Source organism: Triturus cristatus, chromosome 12 (genome assembly GCF_964204655.1).
Source record: "Triturus cristatus chromosome 12, aTriCri1.1, whole genome shotgun sequence".
Lineage (NCBI taxonomy): Eukaryota > Metazoa > Chordata > Amphibia > Caudata > Salamandridae > Triturus > Triturus cristatus.
The window spans coordinates 827,518,940-827,539,768 of NC_140595.1; the positions used below are offsets into that span (position 1 = coordinate 827,518,940).

The 20,829-nt window shown below is 47.6% G+C and overlaps 1 protein-coding gene across 2 annotated transcripts in view; it reads left to right on the forward strand.

Moving 5' to 3' along the window:
- The window catches only part of LOC146782995 (polyamine-transporting ATPase 13A3-like), a 374,238-nt gene that overhangs the window by 239,384 nt on the left and 114,025 nt on the right, over positions 1-20,829 (forward strand). For both annotated transcript variants that reach the window (XM_085638060.1, XM_085638059.1), the window contains exons 20-21: positions 18,941-19,065; positions 19,932-20,107. In XM_085638060.1, the coding sequence (XP_085494186.1) occupies positions 18,941-19,065; positions 19,932-20,107 (301 nt within the window). The remainder of the gene's footprint in view (positions 1-18,940; positions 19,066-19,931; positions 20,108-20,829) is intronic.

Sequence of the window (20,829 nt, forward strand, 5' to 3'; positions counted from 1 at the left end):
GTTAGGAAAATGCATTTGCTTTTAATCCTTACCCGTTAGTGTGAGAGTTCAAGAAGTCCAAGATGATTCAGAGTTTCTTAATCTGGCTTTGGCAGGTTGGGTACCGGTTCTTTGTACAGTTCAGATCAGTCGTACTGGGGGTTACCTTCCAGCTAGGAACAGCTGCTTGGCTAGCACAGCAAGGTTTTCCACCACAGTGTGTCTTAGATGAGTTTGACAACTGGCGTATTAAGTCTTGGGTGTGGATGTATACGCCTGTGTTTATTTGGCGGTTTACTAACGCTGCGCGTTGTCTTCCAGATTCAGAGCTCTGTGCAGTTCGAATGAACAGGACAGTCTAATGATCGACCTTTATCAGATATTCCTCACTTGCTACCGTCGTTTCTGTGTCCTGTTCAGAGGCATTTGTGAATAGGTTTGTTTTCAGGAGTTTCCTGAAGTGTATATAATTGGGTTCTGCCCTCAGTGTTGGGTTTGCAACATTCTACCACTTTGGACCTTGTGCTCCTGGAGAGTGGGTGCTCTGTGTTTTTTTGGGTGATCCGGTAGCTGACTGGAAATTCTTGATTGATCTTCCAATTCTGGCTCCATTACACAGTTGCAGCGGGCGGAGTTTCCTGGGCTTTCTGTGACTTTGCAGTAGGCACAGGTTGGGGACAATGATGCAAATCTCTTGGACAATACTGGGTCTCCTGCAGCGCCTTTGGGCCCCACGATTTGCCGGTGTTTGCAGTCGGACTCCTGTCGGCGGCCACTTTCCCTGTGCTAATTATGCCAGTTGAGAATCCGTCCATGTTCACATCTTTGTGAGGCCTCGCTTCTGCTCTCTTGGCCGAAGCCATGGCGGTGCCCACAGCGCTAGCCCCAGTCTGACTGCTGATCTGCTGGGTCTGGATCCGAGTCCGATGCCGACCTCTGAACTGAAGCCGGGTTCAGCTAGGTTCTGGCCAGGGTCCTGCTGTGAGAGCACCAGTGCCGAGTGGTGGACTCTTGATCCATTGTAAGTTAACAAAAAATCACCACAGTAACATTTCAGCTCTTAAAGGACCAAGTAATAAAACAGGAAAAATGAAAACAAATACTCTTAACGTTTGCTATTAAGAAATGATGCTTGTGCAAAATTGTAATTAATTCTAGTGTAATTTAAAAGTTCAATAAAAATGAACAAATATTTTGTAAATTACAATCTTCCCCTTGCTGGTCCAAGTCTTTGCTGACTAGCAAGTTTAACTTCAAATCTGCAAATGTAACTGGGCGGCCGATCACTTGCATATCCTCTCGCACAGTCTGTAACGTGTGCAATTGAACAGTTTGTTTTTCCAATCTTTCCTTATTTCAGCTATTGGCATTGCGTAAAAGTGAAATCCTTCCTTGGGATGTTTTCTTAACAGCGGTATTTAGGACAAATTTAACAATCCTAAAGATGACCAATGGAGAAAGGTAGTTTCTGCAGTTACTCAGGTTACAGTGGTAGGGTGCAACATTTGGGCTTGGATTGGCTAGTAAATCATATTTCAGGTTCAGTAACCGCTAGATGCACTTTTGAAACAGTCCCTTACTAAAAGCACGACTAATCCAATAAGAGTTCAGTACACCATATACGTCCATACCTATAAGGCAAGTGGCCTCCCCAGCCCGCTGGATCCAAAGCTGGTGTACCTCGCTCCAGATTTTAATCTGTGTGGATCTCAGGCTTCTGTTTGCTCTGGAGCTGGACCCTTGTCAGCAGGACCTCCCACCTTTGCTGTAACGGTACCTACCCATCAGGGGCCAAACTGTGTTACTCATTCTATTCTGGAGATGTTGGCATGCCAGCCATCACCAATAACTTTGGGCTTGACTGCTTCTCGTTTTTGGATTGTTTCACGTAATAAATGCCAAGAAAAGAGGCCATGTTATCATATCTCCATCTCTTGTCATGCACTGTGGCTGTGAGACATTTCAAAGCGTTCACATTCCGCACCTTGTTCTACCATCCCACTAAGGTAGGTGCGTCTGGTCCCAAAAGACAACCTAGCTGCAAGTAGCGGCTGAGAGATGCGTTTAACCAGGGCAGAATTAAGGGGGAAAGTCATTCATCGATCGCCCCTTCAATACAGCCAAGGGGTCCAGGGGAAGCCTGACCCCGGTTATATTCTGAACAGAAACCAAAGCTGCCTCACTGAAGCGTTGAATGTCCCCACACTCCAACCAAACCTGTATGCAAGTGCCTCAGGCCTCTCAACCCCTTCGCTCCTGCATGCATGTGGGCCAGTCGGACCGAGGCCAAGTACCAGCAAGGTATTATCTTGTCAGTGCCTCTTTGCATTGGGTGCAAATGGACAACCTGGCTGCCCTGTGCCAAATTGTGATCCATTGGGTTTTGGGTATCTCTGTATATAGATCGCTCTCCGTGGCACGTTGTAATGTATGTCATGTCATGTGGGGACACTTCTCATGCCCTACAAATACACGTAGATTGCTTTTTGGATCTTTCTCTGCGTGAATAGATTCCCAATATTAGTCCTTTCAGTTGTGCCTCCCGCTTTTGTTGCTGGTTGGCAAGACCAGTGTAAAATTTGGGTTATCCTAAAAACGTTGGTCCTACCCAAAGGAAAGTTCACACAGTGGTTTTGCGTTTTAGTCTACCCATCCACTAAAAGGTCCTTTAGTGTAAGAGAAGACCCTCCTCTCTATTGAGTAAATCTGCTGTCGAGCATTCCAAGTACAAAATCTGTGTACCCCTCCACGGGTGAGAGGCGGGGTAGGGAATGACTGATTGAGCCCTGACAACTCCCTGCCAGTAATAAAGGGTAGCCCCGTTGACTGGTGTAATGGGCCCAACTGGTTGTGCACCGGAGGAGGGAGCCATAAGAGGTGTTTCAAGGGCACTGTAAGTACCTGTTCGATCCACACCCAGGGTTTATTTTTCTGTGGTACCGAATATAAGGCGGGGGCAGCTGGGATGTACCTATTGATGTCCGGTGCCACCAATCCATCATCAAAGGAATCGTATACAACATTCATATTGCAGCCTTTGGTGTCTCGTTGCACCACGTGAAAGCCTACATTTAGTAATGAATATCGATCGTTCCCTGGTGGCAATTGAATAGCAGCGCACTCGCTACATAAAGAAGCTTGGCGAAGAAATTCATCTTCAGAGAGTTGCTACCCCGCGTCCATGAGATTTCTAGTCACCCCTAGCATAGAGATCTTTGTAAAGTACTTCAAGGAGGAGTAGAACGCTGGCGTCGCATTACATGCAGATGGTTTTGAAAGTAAGTGGTGGGCATAAGGACGTATTTTTGAGATGAGTGGGTGTTCTGTGCGAACTTCAAAAGACAATAGTTTATAATTCTTCTCTCGACAACTATTTGCGTCACTTGTATTCCCTGCTTCTTCACAATCTTCTGTAATTTCCAATGTAGTTAAAACTCTAGTCGGGTTTAGTGGATCTAGGGGTCTTCATTTCATTGTATTAAATGACTGATTTTAGAAAGTCCTCTTCAGGGCAGGACAATCCTTTGACAATTATTTCTTTATTGCTAATCAGTTACCCAAGTGCCAGCCCAGCCTCTAATTTTGGTCGGTTTGCTGCAGTTGGTGATGGTATACCAAGACAGATCTTATTGCGGAGCTCATGGGTTTCTTCAAATCCTTGCTTAGTTTGTTCTTAAAAGCTCTTGCTCCATAGGTCACTGTTGGAATGATTTTATTTCAGAAAGATTTTAATAAATGTGTTGGCCGTTGGACAAGGCAATTTGAGGTTTAGCCTCCTAAGCTGATATTGTAAATAACCAGCCATATGTTTGACTGTTTGGAGATGACATGCCTGTCGCTGCACTGTTTTGCCGCACTCCTGAATATTAATATGTTGCGGCTTGCTTGATCATTCCCCAACCCCCCTCCCCCCCCAGTACTTCAGTTGTGCTTTCCATCAACTTTATCAAAAGTCAATATTTTAGCTTTGGCGATGTTCAGCACCAACTTGTTTTAAATATTGTACTTACGCCAGTCCACGGGAGACCCTTGACCTATCGAAGGGCGGTCCAATAGGACTGTCAGCCGTGTCTTGTAACAGAGGAATGGGCATCTGGATTCATTTATGTGGGAATATCCTTGCTGTGTATATACTTGTTGTAGGAAGCAGGCTCTATATGTGATCTAACAATAATTGCTTATATCGTTCCGACATTCCCTCAGAAGTGTACAGCGCTCAATGTAAACCCAAGGTGCTTTATTTGTGGCAGTGTGGTCGAGCAGCCTTAGGCCTAACAGAGGCGTGGAAGACAGTTGTTCTACACACAGTAAAGAAGGAATGACACACGACTCAAAAAGGAGATCCACACCGATTTTAGAAAAATAAGATTCTTTCAGGATTTATTTTAAGACCAAGATGTGCGTTAAATGGTAAGTACATTTAAAAAAAATAATAATTTTCACTATACAAAATCCGGTCTTTGGGGTCTGTGGTCAACACCAGGTAAAGTTCAAGTTAGCACCAAGAATGCACCACCGGCGCCCGGAGTCGGGCACGCAATGTTAACCAATATCGACTGGTGGTGATTGAAGGTGCGCAGCTCACAGGTTAGTAAAGCGGTGTCAAGGATTGATCTCCTGGACTTAAGGTAAGCACAGGAGGGGGACCACAAGGCAGCACCAAAGTTACACCATTAGCGGCACTGGGGTGGTCCGGTGCAGAGTGCCAACACAGTGTTGGGTGACCAATGCAAATCAATGAGGGAGATCGGTTTTGGAGAAAGGCTGCAGGCTCGGGCCACGAGACTGAACAAAGAAAACCCACAGCTGCTTATGTAAGTTCTGATGCTAGGGGACGTAGGTACACTGTTGGTCAAGGTCCCCAAGGCCCTTGGGCTTCAGGTGCAGGGATGTCCTTTTGCGTCATGAATAGCTAGCTGGGCAGGTCGCAGTTAGGAGTCGTCTTCAGATTGATGCTGCAGGTGTCGAGGTAGAGTCCTGCTGGGGTCAGCCCACTGTGGACTCTGGCTCAGAATCGCTGGGAACCTTTGCAGGACCGGTGGGCCACTTGGACTCGGGCAGCGGGCATTGGGTGCAGAGGTGGGTCCAGAGGCGGTTTCGCGGTTCCACAGGGCAGAGCTCTTCGGTTTTAAAGTTGGTTTCTTATTGGACAGGTTCACTGTCCATGGGAGTTTCTTGATCTTTATGTAAAGCAGGCAGTCCTCCCAGGGTTTGAAGGTCGCTGGGCTGTGCAGGACGAGTCGACTTTTGTAGCAAAGGCGATATACAGCAGACAGGCCAGTAGGGCAGGTGCCAAGTCAGTCACTGGTCCTTCTTTCTTGCTGGTGTGGCTCTTCGGTGTCTGGGCTTCGTAGGTCATCGGAAATCTAATTTCAGGGTCTGGGGTTGCTACCTAAATACCAGATTTTGGGGCATCCCAGGGAAGTGACAGGTAGGGACCAATGGGTTACCTGGGGTGTCTACACCCTCCATAATGCCGCCCTCCTGTGGGAGGGGGCATTGTCCTAGCCCCTATTGGATAAGTCCCACCATCTTCAAGATGGTGGGCACTGAAAAATGTGCGTCACTTCGCCTCCAGCACCTGAGGGGTGGAGTTGGCGAAGTGGGGCACACCTCCACTTCTGACTTAGTTTTCCAGCCAGTTCTCCCACCAAAAGTGGGAGTTTGAACCGGGGGCTGCCATTTGCTGCTAGCAGCAGAGGCTGGGGTCACATTACACAGACAAAAATAACTATTGATGAACAGAATGCAGAACAATGTCATACATTCACCCCAGTACAGAGATCTGGGCCTAAATCTATCGTTTTTTTGCTCACCATGCCATTCCAGGTTGGACCCAGTCATATGCAGTTCGGGCTGGACTGTTCCCATGAGGCACAGGTTCAAGACTGATTTGCATATGGATGGGTTCAAACAGGAATGGCATGGTGAGCAAAACAACGATGGATTTAGGCCCAGATCTCTGTACAGGGGTGAATGTATGACATTGTTCTGCATTCTGTCCATAAACTGTTGTTTTTACATTACAAAGACTGCAAGGTCTTTGAAGCTTCCCTCTCGAGCACTGTTTTCCTCCTGGGGAGGACATGTAACACCTCTGCCCGTGATGGGCTTTTTTTCTGGGCTCAGTGAGCAGGGGCTCTAGACCGCCCAGGGGTCCAGAAACATGTCTGGTGGTGGCAGGCTGCCTAAAGCCAGTCAGAGAACACACCAGGGTTGGTTGGTTTTCGGGGGGGACCTCTAAGGTGCCCTCCAAGTAAATGTTTTAATAAATCAAACGCTAGCATCAGTGTGGGTTTATTAAGAGGAGTTGTTTGGTACCAACCACTCCTGGGTTCAGTGAAGCCATCATGGTGCTGGGCAACTCGAGTTGTCTAGTTTCCAGCCCATATACTCTCTATGGCTTCCCTGACACTTACATTATTAAGAATAGACTTAAATATTGTAGGGGTGTATATCTGCTCATGCAGATATGCTCATACCCGAAATATAGTGCATCCTACCTTAGGGCTTGTAAGGCCTGCTAGAGGAGTGTCTTACCCACACCTTCGGGCAGAGCTACTTGACATATTACACAGGCAGTGTGAAATGTCAACTTTGTCATTTTTCTCAGCACCAGGGCTTGCAGGCTGCAATGGCAGTTTGCTTGGCTTTGACCGGGGGCCCCTAGGGGGGCCCTCTTCAGTCCCAAAGCCCTAGAAACCAGGGGAACCATCTGCTAGGGACTTGCAGGGTGACTGAAGTTGTCAGTCGTGGTACAGTTTTTGGGAAGGAGCTCTGGCACAGGGGTCATGGGTGGCAGGGACCCTGTGCACTTTGAATCGAGACCACTTAGTTTTCCAGGCAAAATGGTGGGGGGCAACCATGCCAAAAGAGGTACTTTCTCACACTTGTCATCATATTTGTACAGATTAAAAGGGAGAGGTGTCTGATCCCATTCTTGTTTAAGGGCTCTAGTTTCTGTAACAAAAGTAGCTGAATGGCTATTAAAAGTGAAGGGAAAATTCAACACATTCTGATTCTTGATCATATCTGGTCTTGAGTAACTCGATCAAATGCGATGCTGCAGTCCAATTAGCAAGTGTAGTGTGCAGTGCCCCTTCCTAGGGCAACATATTTGTCACGATATTACCTATAGTCTCTGCACCTGGTTGCCTTCCATTGTGCGTAATATTCACCAGCTGCTTTGGTCCATTCAAGCCTTCTCATAGCTGTTGTGTCCTCTATTCACTGATGGATTTATGTGGCTGCAGTTTTTATTTTCCGCTTAAAGTTAATCCCTCGCTTTTAGTGATTTTGATGATCTGGAAAGTGCTTACTTGTGTAATTGATACACCGGCGGTTTTCCATTAATGCGGGTCAATTATGGAATGCTTTACCGCTGGCCCTGCGTAAAGAACCAAATTTGGCAAAATTCCGTAAAGGATTGAAGACTTACCTTTTCCCTCTGTAGGTTCCTCTTCGTGTCCTGGGGTAGTGGCTTTGTGTATTGTTTAGCGCTGGGACGCTCGAGGGCAGCCATGCGCTTTAGAAATCCTTTTTTCATTTCATTTCGTTTCATACGGTCACACCGAGGTTTAATCTCGAATTAATTTCAGCGATTTCCCATTTTATTCAAAGTTCTGGAGCGATACTTCTTGGGTCCAATACATCGTCGTTTAAGACGCTTGCTATTATCAGGTCAAGATATTTTTGGGAGTCAGATGTTTGTGTTTTACTAGAGGTATTTGGATTAACATTTTGCGTACCTTGTCTGGAGGAAGATTACCATTATGTCCTGAGTTTCCTAGCGTTTGTTGCAGTTTAAATTTTATTTCCACCGCCGTGATGTGTTGAGAATCAATGGACAGTGCTGTCCTTATTATTCAAGGCTCAATGAAATTAGCATGGCTAAGCCCCCAACGGGCTTACCTTTTGGCCGGTTGTATGGCAGGCTTAATCCATGCATTTGTAATGGAAAGGTGATTGGATCTTTGGACCTCCAATCTTGTAGGCATACTATCTCGAAAGTTTGAAAAAACTATTATTATTATTTTATTTTTGTTGCATTTTGTGTTTTGTGCATCTCCGTTGTCTTCCATGTCAAATGGGGAAAAGGTTTGAAGTTTTTATTTAGTGTTTTGTTCTTTCCAGTTTGCACTGTTAACTTATACTATGGGCTTCTTTTAGGGGTTGGGTAGGTGAATGAAGGATGCCAACCTGACATGCTGCAGACCATTCTCCCTGCCCCATCTGGAGCTTGCTCTGGCGACAGGCCCATCATCTCTGGGTTGAAGACGCCACTTGGACATGGTGGAGCAGAGGCAACTCATAAATCTGGAGCTGTATGCCCTCCGCCTTGTGCCTTTTCACCTTCTGTCAGGGGTACCTTTGTTTGGGTTCTGATGGAGAACACCACCGCCATGTGATATTGAAGCCCTATATGGTGCTGAGCTTTGGGGCTTCGATGAGTAAAAGAAATTTCTGGGTCAGAAAGCACATTTTTGAGGGATTTTGTCTCAGTCCCAAGGCATACCCCTCTTAAACCCTTATTTTGTGATTTGGGCAGGCGTGCAATCAAGGACCTGGCAAGACTGCGTCCCTTGCTTTTTTGCCCTCGGGTGGTCTTGGATAATTAGGGCCAAGAATCTTCACCCCGATACGATTTCTTAGCTTTTTAAAAATCTTTTTATCTTTTTAGTTTCTTCACTATCAAATCAAAAGCTTTGGGACATATTTGGAAATTTAATTCTTTTTTATCAATGTAAATATCCTGTATCAAATGGACTTATTTAATTTTTTAATATTCTCTCCCAATCGATAAATTGCATTTTTTATGTATGTTGTTGCTTTTATGATACAGTATTTATCGAAATAAAGCTTTGATGATGATGATGATATTGAAACGGAGTGGAGTGGAGGTCACGTGCTGTGCCTGGAGAGACACACTGCGACACTGATTGGGCCATCAGGGGGGTTCCCTCAACTCCAGGGCAGATTAGCTTAGCAGGAGTCCGCTAGTCGACCATGAGAGGTTGTCTGCACACTTAAGTAGTTTAAGGCATCAGTACACAATGAGGCGTGCCTTGCTTAGGTCTGTTTACTGCTGCTGAAAATGCTCAGTGTTGTGTCCTGTCGTGTTTTTAGGACTCCCTGTGAGACACGTTCCACCTTCCGTGGGACTTGTCTCCTTTATGCATTTCTAACCATTGCTTTCTTGAGTTATAAAGAAAGCAGGAGGGACTGGGCTGAGCTTATCCCGGCACCCCCAGATTGGGGCTTGGGAAATCTATGGCTCAGAACTGAATCTGTGTTTCATAACACAAGGGTCACCCTGAAATCCATAGGGACCTGTGTAAATTAGCAAACACAGCATTCTCTGATTATATAATATTTAAACAACTGCTCATGGATTTGAAATGTATTCCAAAAACAATGTTTTAATAATGCAAATTAAAGAAACTATTTTCAAGTGCATAAGTGGCAGGGTGCAAAAAAAATGTGCTTAGGCGAAAGTGATACAAATACACAATTCACTCAATCTGTAAGCAGCCTCTATATTCAACACAATTGTTCAAACAGGTCTGCTCCGTTAATCAACAGCGTTTTGATCAACATACAAAAAGGGATCGTCTTCAGGACTTGAATCAAAGTCTGCCAGAGACAGTGAAGAGCCTTTCTGGTCAAATTGGAACGTAGAGCTGGACACTGGAATCTACGAGAGCAGTTTATGCTTGAATAGTGCTGTGGCCTGCCCAAAATATCACCGCTGATCGGAGTCTGCAAGCAATCTGCAGCCTGGCGGGGCCCAAGATGCATGATCCCGCTCCGAGGACCGATCAGTTGCCAAGTTTGTGCAGTTGTGAAGTGCCGGTAATCTGGCAATGAGGACCACTCTTTGCTCCTTTGTGGGGGACCTGCTGTCTCATCAGTAAGTCAGGGTTCCGCACTTGACCTCCATGCGGGGGAAGATTTAGCGGAACCATTGAGTGTCTTTGGTCTGCCTGTGTGAGTAGTGTGTGAGAATTTGGTCACGCATCCACAATGGCAGTCTTTTCTGGTCCAGTTCATGGATTGTCTGGTTGATATGCTTCAGGCCAAGCTTTCTGGTGTACTTCTATTTGTTTTGGCTTTGGTCCTGCAAAGTTTTGCTGTGGGTGCCATTAAAGGTTACTTGTCAGCAATTTTAGCCTTTTGGCATTCGCCTGATCAGCCCTCTTTGTTCCAAAAACTTTTATTTGTTTTTTAGTTGATTTTGCCCTTCCATATGGGATAGTCTATCGTATTGCCTGTTTTCTTCTCTGTGGCATCTCTCTCTGTAGGGGAGGAGAAGCTTCACCAGACAGACCTTAATAGCCCGTAACTTTTATATTGTTCAAACTGAGGAGCATTAAGTCTACTTTAGATTTGTGGTGTGAAGAAAGGAAAGGCAATAAAAACTAGACCCATTCAAGCTGGATCATCCTCTATATAAAGACGTGCTATGCCTCGCTAAAGAGGAGTCCCCTGAGAGCCTTGGTGCTCAATCCCCTTGAGTCACGGACGCCACAATGGCTTTGGCTACGGGCATTGTTGTGCTGAACATCAGCCTTGCTGCTATGTGGCTGTCTGTCCACCTGCACCTAGCATTACCGCGTCCACTCTCCGGTCCTCAGGAAGGGCCATTTTGCCCTTCCGGACCTGCAGGGCTTCCTGTTTTATAGTCCATTTTTCTGACCTGCCAGCTTGGAGTAGGCACAGCTTTTGTGTGAATTGCACACAAAAAAAGAGAGAAAACTGTGGTTCGAAGAACCAGTTGCTTACTTTGTTTATACTTTTGCTTGTGGATACTGTAGGAATGCACATTCATCTCTGACCCACCCTACTCGCCTGGTCTGTGGCGTGGACTTCTGATAGATTCAGCATTCCATCTGACTACCAGTTTGTCAGTTGTTGTGCCTCTAAAAGCGCAGAAGTTGCCTGTGTAAAATCCCAGAGTGCATGGGTGGCACATATATGCTGACTTACGTCATCATTTCAGGACACAGGGATGAAACTGATGCGGAATCCGATGACACCACCTGCCGCCATGAGGGAGCTGTAGTTGGAAAAGTGTCCGGATACAGTCTGGCACCCTGGGGAGCTTCAGAAGGTGAGATATCTGTGGCAGACACTGAGCTCCTCCAGAGAAAATTAAAGACTTAAGTTGTCCTCTCGCCTCTGGGAGACTGGCTGTCATGCAGACACCAGCCCTGGTCTCAAAGCTGTCCTTTGAGTACTCTGCGTAGCACTCCATTCCTTAGTCATGAAGAGTTTAGAAATTGAATAAACTGATCTGGCTTGTATGCCATTCTACTGTTCTACACATTTTCCAGGCAAGGGATGTGGATCCGCTGTGTGTGGTTGCGGAGCCAGTTTGGGTTAGTCTTCTTTCAAGTGTAATATCCTGGCTGTTCCTTAGACGCAGCCTTTAGGCAAGGGAATGGCTCGGTTGGCGTATAGTACTGAGAATGTCTGAACGCAGGAGTATCCAAAAACAAGGGAACGATGTTTCAGATCTCTGCACCTGGCTGTTTTCAACATTACTGAAGCACTGATTGGGGACTGACTCACTTTCTCGCCGTTAACAGTAGAGCCTGCAGTCCCACCCATCACCCCAAACCATCTACCAAATGAGTGCCATTTTGAAGAACTAATCAGCAGCTCTTGGCTAAAGAGCAGCGCCATTGAATTTTTAGAGGTAGCCTAGTTTAATCTCTCGCTTCTGTGTCTGGATATCTGCCCTCTAGCCACTGAAATGGAGTCAGTGCACTTACACTGTTTTGGGAAACTGTCTCAACTCCTGATTACGTGCCCAGCTAAGCCAGATGCCATCCACAATGGCCCCTACTGGTCCCAGTGCTCAGACTTACACCACATACAGTCGTTCTACCATACATGTGATACACACTCACTAAACATACATGCACTCGACGCACAGAGGGAATATCAGCACAAGGAGCTGGGGTTCGCATAACAGCAGAACTTTGCACAAATGAGGGACATTAGACTGCACTCTGACACCGGTCGCGTAATGACTCTGGATCACGCATTACTAGAGACCGGCATAGGCCTCTACGCCCATGCTCGGTTGGCCTGATGCCAGGTCAAACAAAGTTGAGATGTCACTTTCACATGCATTCGGGCACTAAGGGCAGGGTTACATGCCCCTTTACCATACAGAGGGCATTTTCGTCCCAACACATACGTCCATGAGCACTGTCACTTGCTTTCATGAACTTCCATTCCCTTTCATCTGAAAGAAACATGTTAGTTATAGATTCCTTACCTTAGAATTACCCCCAGGCGTCAGACTGGATCCGGAAAGATTTTTCGTCAGCAGTACCTCTGCGCATCAGAAGGTGGCGTCGGACGGCTCCGCCTTTGTCGTCGTGGTCGCCGGGATGACGTCGCGGCAGCTACTTTGACGCCGCCCTCGCGCTCTGACGTCCGTTCTTTCTTTTTCCGCGCCAGCCAGCACAGAACCGGGAAGAGCGGTACCTCAGTCATTTTTTGACTAACTTTTTTCTCAACTTTTGTCGATCTCTTTTCTCGAGTCTTCGACTCCGTAAGGTGCACCAGGGATGCCGGTTTTAAGGCCTGCGGATCCTACCATCGCATGATGTCGGTGACAGATCCGCACCGCGTTTGTCTTTTTTGCATGGAGCGTGACCACGATCCCAAGTCGTGCTGCGACTGCCAGTTGTTGACGCTGAAGGCTTTGCAGCAGCGGTCCCGAAAGCTGCTTGAACACCGGCAGTCGGCTCCGCGCCATTCGAGGTCCCGGTGGAGAGTGAGGTGGTCGAAGAACCGGTCGCGGTTCGTGGTTCAGGGGATACCAATTATCTTTTGGCCTGGAAGTGGGAGGCTGCAGAGACGCAAACACATTACAGTTAGTATTACAGTACGTGAGGCTCGCCAGCCATGCCTTTGTTGTAGGGGTAAACTTGCTACCCAAGTGGATCGCAGTTTCCCTCTTTGCGAGGAGTAAAGCAATTGCCATGTATTTCCGCCGTTTCTTCAGGTACTCCTATACATATCCCAGCAGCGCAACCTCGGAAAGAGGAGCAGTCTCTCGTCCAATCAGGAGCGTTAAAGATCTCATAAATAGACCTTCAGTATTCACCTACTTTAGGGCAATTCCATGTCATGTGGGCAAAGTCGGCCCGAGGGGCCCCACATTTCGGGCAGCAATGTGACGTATCTGGATCTTTGGAGTAGATTTTTGCCGGCCACATGTATGTTCTCCACAGAAATTTAAAATGTAATAACTTGCGTCTGCTGTTAATGGATACCTTTTGTCTGAGCACACCAAAATGCCCACTGCAAATCTTGTATTGCGTGGCCCAGATCCCGTTCCCACGCTTCCCTGACTCTGGCGTCTCTTGCATCAGCCAGAGCCATAGATGCTCTATAGAGTTTCGAAATCAAGTGGTCTCCCTCATTACTAGTTATCAATAACGTTAATGGTGCGAATGATTCAGGCTCCAAAGGGAAAAAAGCAAGCCTCTCTCTTAGTGCTCTGTGATCTCTACACAGGACAAACCGAGTCATACATGTAGCACCCCTGAATCGCACATCTTCTGTGGCATCATGTAGTAGTCTGGTCGCCGCATGCGGTCCCCTGTGATTGGCTGTAATCACAGGGATGGAAGTCTGCAAGAAACTGCAGTCACCATCCCCAGAATGCCATTCCAACAAGGAACACTTCTGTTTTGGAAAGTAATCAGTTTTCCAGTGAACCAGTGTTGCCTTAAAGCAAATCAAGTTACAGTTATGGGAAGCATACAGGGGAGCAGGCGGGGGTCCACTTGATCACTGCCTTCTCCCCCAGAGGGGGCGAGCATGATATGCTTAGGTAGTAGGGGCCCTAAGGCAACCCCTTTCCTTTTAGAATTCCTTACAGCCTCAACTCGGGGGCCAGTAACTCATCCATGGATTTGGGGCAGTTGCTGTCACAAGACACTTAATTGTTTCTATATCTGAAATGGGGGGCAGGAGGGGGAGTGGGGAGTCTTTCATGCCCACTAGTTGCAAATCTGAAGGGATTTCAAAAGTACTTTAACTAGTCTGAAATACTTTTCCAACTTGTAAAAGGGCTTCTGCGCATAAAAAAAGCCCTTTCACAGTCACAAACTCTGATTTTATGAGTTGCAGAGATTGCGACTGCAAATGGGTTTTGTTCATCAGACCGTATATTTTGTCCTACACTTTCACCTTTCACTTGTGATTTCGATTGTCTCTTGACTACTATAAAGGCAGTGGGCTCAGTGATTTATGTTGGGTTGTGGGAGTCTTTAAAAGATTTGGAATATTTCCAACATTGATCTTGGTTTGAAGGTCGCCAGCTGTGATTTTAGGAGACAGATTTGAGACAGCACATGTGGTGCCAAGTACCTGGGGCTCTGCAGGTCTGCATATTTGGCTCGGGCCACAAGGCTTAATGTTGCGGTGCTTACGCTGAGGTTGACAGAATAACAATGTTTACAGTCAAATGTTGGCCCTAGAATGTGCTAGAGTTTTGTGGCTTTTTGATAGTTTCCAGTGATAGTTTATATGATGACCGAAGTGGCTTCTGAGCTATAGCCCTTGTTGGACATTGACCGTTGAATGTTATTTCATTGCGTACTACAGTTTCGCAGTTAGTAGCCCAGAAGTACATAATGGCTTAAGATGCCCGCCTTGCTACCTCAAGAGAGTAAAGAGCCAAGCAGCAGCCTTGGGTCACCAGAGCTCACTGTGATGCTCACTTGAGGTCTACCCCGTAGCCCCCGACTGCCACCAACGCCTGTTCGGTTTCCAGAGTCCAACATTGCGATCTCCTGCTCCAAGCCCTCCGTTACCTTCCGTAGCCGCAGACATGCACCTGCAGCGTCTTCTCCCGACATCACAGGAATAGTGGGTGTATTTGACTGTTTAGGAGTGAGCCACCTATAACCTCTAGGCCCACAGTTGACAGCAGTCCAGGCCTGGGAACTGCAACATAGAGACAGACCAGTATGCGCTCATGAGTAGGGCCGTTTTAGCACCGCCCGGTTAGTATGACTTACTTCTCAGAGCTGCTTTGTCCTCTACTCAAGAGGTTCCTCAACCTGGCCTCGCCCTGGACGGTTCCATCCGGGGCAGCCTTATGTAGTAATTCTGCCCACTGGTTGTACAACCTTTACAGGTGGCTAGGGGACATTTAGCCCGAGACGACATGTGTTGAGCTCTTGCGAGCAGCTCTCGTGGCCAGGCTCGCCTTCGTCTGGTCATTTCTTGCTGTTCAGCACCTGTCAGGAGAATCTTTCCTTTCTCCCAGAAGGTAAACTAACCTGTCTATGCCTCTTTAACAGAACTGGGGAAACCCAGTAATTTCATACCAGGCTGGATGGCGTCGTTGGCATCTGTAACCCTGCGCATTGTAGGTATGTGCTTGCTCATCTTGAAGGCATCATAAGCTTTTTAAAACGGATTAATCCTGGTGTGTAGACTTAGATCACTTTGTCGCCCGACCGCTATGAAAGACTTATGTTTTACTGTAAAGCCCATTCAGCTTTAAAATGATCCGTCCTCTGCAGAGTGGTTTGGGCCAGCGCAGTTTTCACTGGCAAACATTGAAATGGAGCCATCATCAGTATTTCAAGTCCCCAGTGGTTTATGCATATTTGTGATACTTGTTCAGTTCTATTGTGGGTGTTTCTATTCTCCTGGCTCCCACCATTAGCAGGTGAAAGAGCTTGCAGGGCGTTAGCATTCACTGTGTCTGAATATTCATGGGCATGTCATGGTGGAGAAGTGGTAAGCCTCGTTCTTCTTCATATTTAGCTTTGTTTTAAATCGACAAGTAGCCTGCCTTCCTCCCTGGTAAAGGAAGGAGAATGGAATGTGTGATGGAGACCTGTTCGCGCTCTCCGTCAAAACTAATCCGTTCTCACTAGCACTGCACTGCATTGTGAAATGGTGTTGAGTTGTCAAATTCCTCTTGAATATGGCTCCACCAAGCTGCTCCATTGCATGCATTTTTAATTTAAACGTGGGGAGTTGAAAATGCAGTTTAATCCATTTTAGGTATTATTTTATGCTTTGAATATTAGCAGATCATCAATACAGAAAATATTGCGCTTCGAAGGGAATCTCAATTTTATTTTAATATGGCGCTTTGCCTTTCAAATTAGTGGTTCGTAGCATATGTTGCGGTGGATGTAGGCTCTGCATAATCTCCTGCCATCCAGTGTTAGGCTCAGATGTTTGCAAGTTTTGTTTTTTTAAGAAGTCTTTCGAGGCGCGAAGCATGGTGACTCCCCCCTTACTTAGCAATGCGCATGGGCCTTGACTCCATGTTGCATGGTTTTTTTCCACCATCAGATTTGGATATGGACCAACAGGCAATCTGTGTACGGTGCATGAAGTGCTTTCTTTGGGCTCACTTCATCGCTCTTTGGCCCGGTATCACCTGAAAACTTTCCACTCGACGACCGTTCTGATTTTTCACAGCAAAGCAGTGAACACAGACTATCTCAGGCTCCTCCCTGTCGGGGCTTCTGCCCCTCGCCTGCAAGTTTTGTCAACGAGAATGTGTCAACAGTAATGTAAAGAATGCCCTTTCAATAGCGCCCTCCGTTCCACACCCACATTTCTGTGGACTGCCCACCATGATGTTACCTCCTGCCAGGCCTGCCTCACCTTTTGGACCAGAAAGACACTTGGGTACTGATTTCCGTGCAGGTGAACCCATCGGAGGATGCTTGGACAGGTGTTGGAAGATACTGCTGGTATCTTTGGGGAGCACAACATCTAGGCCGAGGTGGAGCAAGAAGCCGGACCTACGGGGGCAGAGGCCGCCCATCCATCACTGAGCCAAGAGGCGCCTTCGCCTCTGAGGGTGATCCGCAGCATGGGGTATCCCGCCCCCTGATGACACTACCCGCTTCAACAAGGCCACTTACCATAAAGTAGGTACGTTGGTTCTTAAGACAATGGCTTCCTGGTAGAGCCGCTGTCCAAAAAACATGGAACAGTCCAATTGCTCCCGATGCTTACGCCAAGAGAGCTCTCCACACCCCTCTACTCAAACGAAGGCTGCTACCATGGCCTATTTAGGGAAAATACTCTTAGCGACTGCTACATGCTTGACCCCACACACCTTTACTAAGCAGTACTGTGTGGATGTTCTAGCCAGACAACAGGCACTAGTTGGTTAGACAGTTGTAAGAACTTTATTCCAGTCATCTACATGATCCACACCCTAGTCCCCACTTACGGGGGTAGTTCTTTACAGTCTATGCAATGCAGAGCATGTGTAGCTACAGCAAAACATGCTACACGCGAAACATGTTACTTACCCTGTAACTATCTCCTCCCTGGGCACGGGTGACTCTGATCAGATTTCTTTCTCCTTAAGTAATTGTGTTTTGCAATACACATGTGCATCACTTACTGTTCCTCACCACTCCATGCTAGCCTCTCCCGCTGTGGGTATAACAATCAAACATGGAGTCGATGCGCATGCGCAGTACCAGCTGAGGGAGGAGTCGCAATGCCTCGGGACTAGGAAAGTAACTTGCAAATATCCAAGCCTACCACTAGATGGCAGGAGAGGATGCAGCGCACGTTAATCTACAGCACCACAAGCTATGAACAGATGCTTACAAGGACAGTAACCTTTCCCTTTCAATAAGTGTTTCCGGGACCCCATACATTGGCAAATGCATTAAATGGTTATACATTTGATAAAGCCCTCCATTGTGAAGAACTATGATTATTGGCAAGTAGTTTACCTCTTGGTAAGAGGTTTAGTGTATCTCGTGGTATGAGGTTTAATGGACTTTAGTTATGTTTAAAAAAAAAAAACAATTGTAAAGCGCTACGTATACCGTAGGGTGTCTTGGCACTAGCTTAACAAAGCAGAGGTGAAACGGGTGGAGGGCTAAGGGGTAAAAAGTCAGGTTTTTAGAAGATTTCTGAAAGCCTGTAGAGAAGGGGCCGGTCATGTGTGTTGTGGCAGAAGATGCCATTGTTTGGTTGCTCCCGCAAGGAAGCTACTTCCACTCGCACTTTGTGATGTTTAATTTACCTCGTGCTACAAGGTTTAATTGTACCTTGTCGTATGAAGTTAAATGTGCCCTTATGGTATGATGTTTGCTTGTACCTCCTAGTATAAGGTTCAATTTACCTTGTGGTATGAGGTTTAATTTGCCATGTGGTACGAGCTCTGCGCGACTCCCTTCATGGCTTTGTTGAGTAGCAGCGCCTGTCTTTGTGTAGCTTCTACTCTCTTGGTTTCTGAATAGGCAGTGCCTTTGGTACATTCTCTCTGGGACACATTAGGAGGGGGCTCTGTGTGCTCAGTGCCTGGGGTCTCTTGTATCTGGTGCAACGTAAGAGCAGTGTGTGGGTACACCGTGCCTGCAGTGTGTGGGTGCACCGTGCCTGCAGTGTGTGGGTGCACCGTGCCTGCAGTGTGTGGGTGCACCGTGCCTGCAGTGTGTGGGTGCACCGTGCCTGCAGTGTGTGGGTGCACCGTGCCTGCAGTGTGTGGGTGCACCGTGCCTGCAGTGTGTGGGTGCACCGTGCCTGCAGTGTGTGGGTGCACCGTGCCTGCAGTGTGTGGGTGCACCGTGCCTGCAGTGTGTGGGTGCACCGTGCCTGCAGCGTGTGGGTACACCGTGCCTGCAGCGTGTGGGTGCACCGTGCCTGCAGCGTGTGGGTACACCGTGCCTGCAGTGTGTGGGTACACCGTGCCTGCAGTGTGTGGGTGCACCGTGCCTGCAGTGTGTGGGTGCACCGTGCCTGCAGTGTGTGGGTACACCGTGCCTGCAGTGTGTGGGTACACTGTGCCTGCAGTTCATCTTCTCTGGACCGCAGTAAGAGTGAGTTCTGATTACTCGGTGCCTGGGGTGCGTTTTTTCTGGAGCAGGGTAAAAGGGTTTCTGGGTACACGGTGCTGGTCTCAGCTGGTTCTCGTTTTCTCCCAAACCTGCAGGGAAGTGATTGAGCGCAGCATGGATTTTCTAGGTCTGATCATGATGCAGAACAAGCTGAAGGCGGAGAGCGTACCTGTGCTGGAGGAGCTGCGGAGGGCCTGCATCCGCACCGTCATGGTTACAGGTGAGGAGGTTGTGGGTCCGTAGTTTGGGTGTGTTGCTGTACAAGCCTGCTTGTTCGTATGGGCACCGTCTTCGAGAGACAGACTGTGTTGAGCATCTCCCAACATTACTTGCATGCGTTTGAATCTTTTATTTGACCTTTTATATCCTCTGTTTGACACTCCTTTCAGCTTATTCCTGCTTCGCGCTTTGACGTGCCTGTGGCTCCTATTATGCATGAGGAGTCGTGTATGATTCCTTTAAGTAAAGCAAGGGAGTTGACCGGATCGATGCTGCCTGCCCATGCAAGGGTGCGCTTGGTCTGTTTCACATGGTGTTGCCCATTGTAGGGGGGGGGGGGGCAAGTTTGGGATTTCTCAACAACTTTTTCCTTCAACAAACCTGTTTTCAATGTGCCATGGCTCCACAACCTGCATTGCTAAGTTGCATTATATGATGTATAATGTATTCATCAGGCCTCGTCAGACGAACCAGGTTTTCACTTCCTGCGTGCTATTGCAGACCTCACTGGGTTCTTGGATGGCAGGTGTGACAACGCCTGCATTATTTCAGACACCTTGCGTCACCTTATTCTTCCTTGCCCCCCCCCTGGAAATCACGCAAGGGCAGTATGTGCTCTTGTGTGTCCAACGCCAACCTTTGAAGGAGGGAGCCGTGGCAGATTCCAGGATATTTACAGGAGAAGCATTGAACACATACGGCCATTCGGCCCCACAAGGACTAGAATTGATGCTCATGTAATATCTCCAGGAGACTCCTTGAACAAATAATACCTGTATTGACTGCCCAAGGCTCTCTAAGTGGTCCATGTAACACCTGACGTCAGTGAGCCAGCATCCTATAATGATACTTGTTCTTCTCTTGCAGGAGATAATATGCTGACCGCAGTGTCCGTCGCCCGGGAATGTGGCATGATACCCCCTCAGGGCAAGGTCATCATCACCGAGGCGCTTCCTCCTCGAGAGGGGCAGCCTGCCACCATCCACTGGCAGTACGCTGACGAGCTGCCCTGCACAAAGCTCCTCGACACTGGTTGTAAAGAGGTGAGAGGTTTGAGGTCTTGCTGAGGAGGACTGAGGATCTGTGTGAAGAGAGGGATTCCCAAGGGAGGGTCAGAGGAACGAGAGTAGCGAAGAGGGAGTAAAGAGTGCCCAGAAGGGAGAATAAGGATGGAGTAAGGCAAGCGCTTAGCGAGGAGGGAGTAAGGAGTGTCCTCAAGGGAGAATAAGGCTGGGAGTAAGGCGTGTCCACAGGGAGAATAAGGATGGGAGTAAGGCGAGCGCTTAGCGAGGAGGGAGTAAGGCGTGTCCACAAGGGAGAATAAGGATGGGAGTAAGGCGAGCGCTTAGCGAGGAGGGAGTAAGGAGTGCCCAGAAGGGAGAATAAGGATGGGAGTAAGGCGAGCGCTTAGCGAGGAGGGAGTAAGGCGTGTCCACAAGGGAGAATAAGGATGGGAGTAAGGCAAGCGCTTAGCGAGGAGGGAGTAAGGAGTGCCCAGAAGGGAGAATAAGGATGGGAGTAAGGCGAGCGCTTAGCGAGGAGGGAGTAAGGAGTGCCCAGAAGGAAGAATAAGGATGGGGGAGTAAGGCAAGCGCTTAGCGAGGAGGGCGTAAGACTTATATGTTCAATAAAAGTAATAAAGCTACAGACCCTTTCTATCTGCGCATCCACAATCTGAAACAGCATCCCCTTATTCATCAGAACTGCCCCAACGCTGCCCCAATTTAAAGAAAGAATTGAAGACGCGGCTCTTTAAAGGACACCA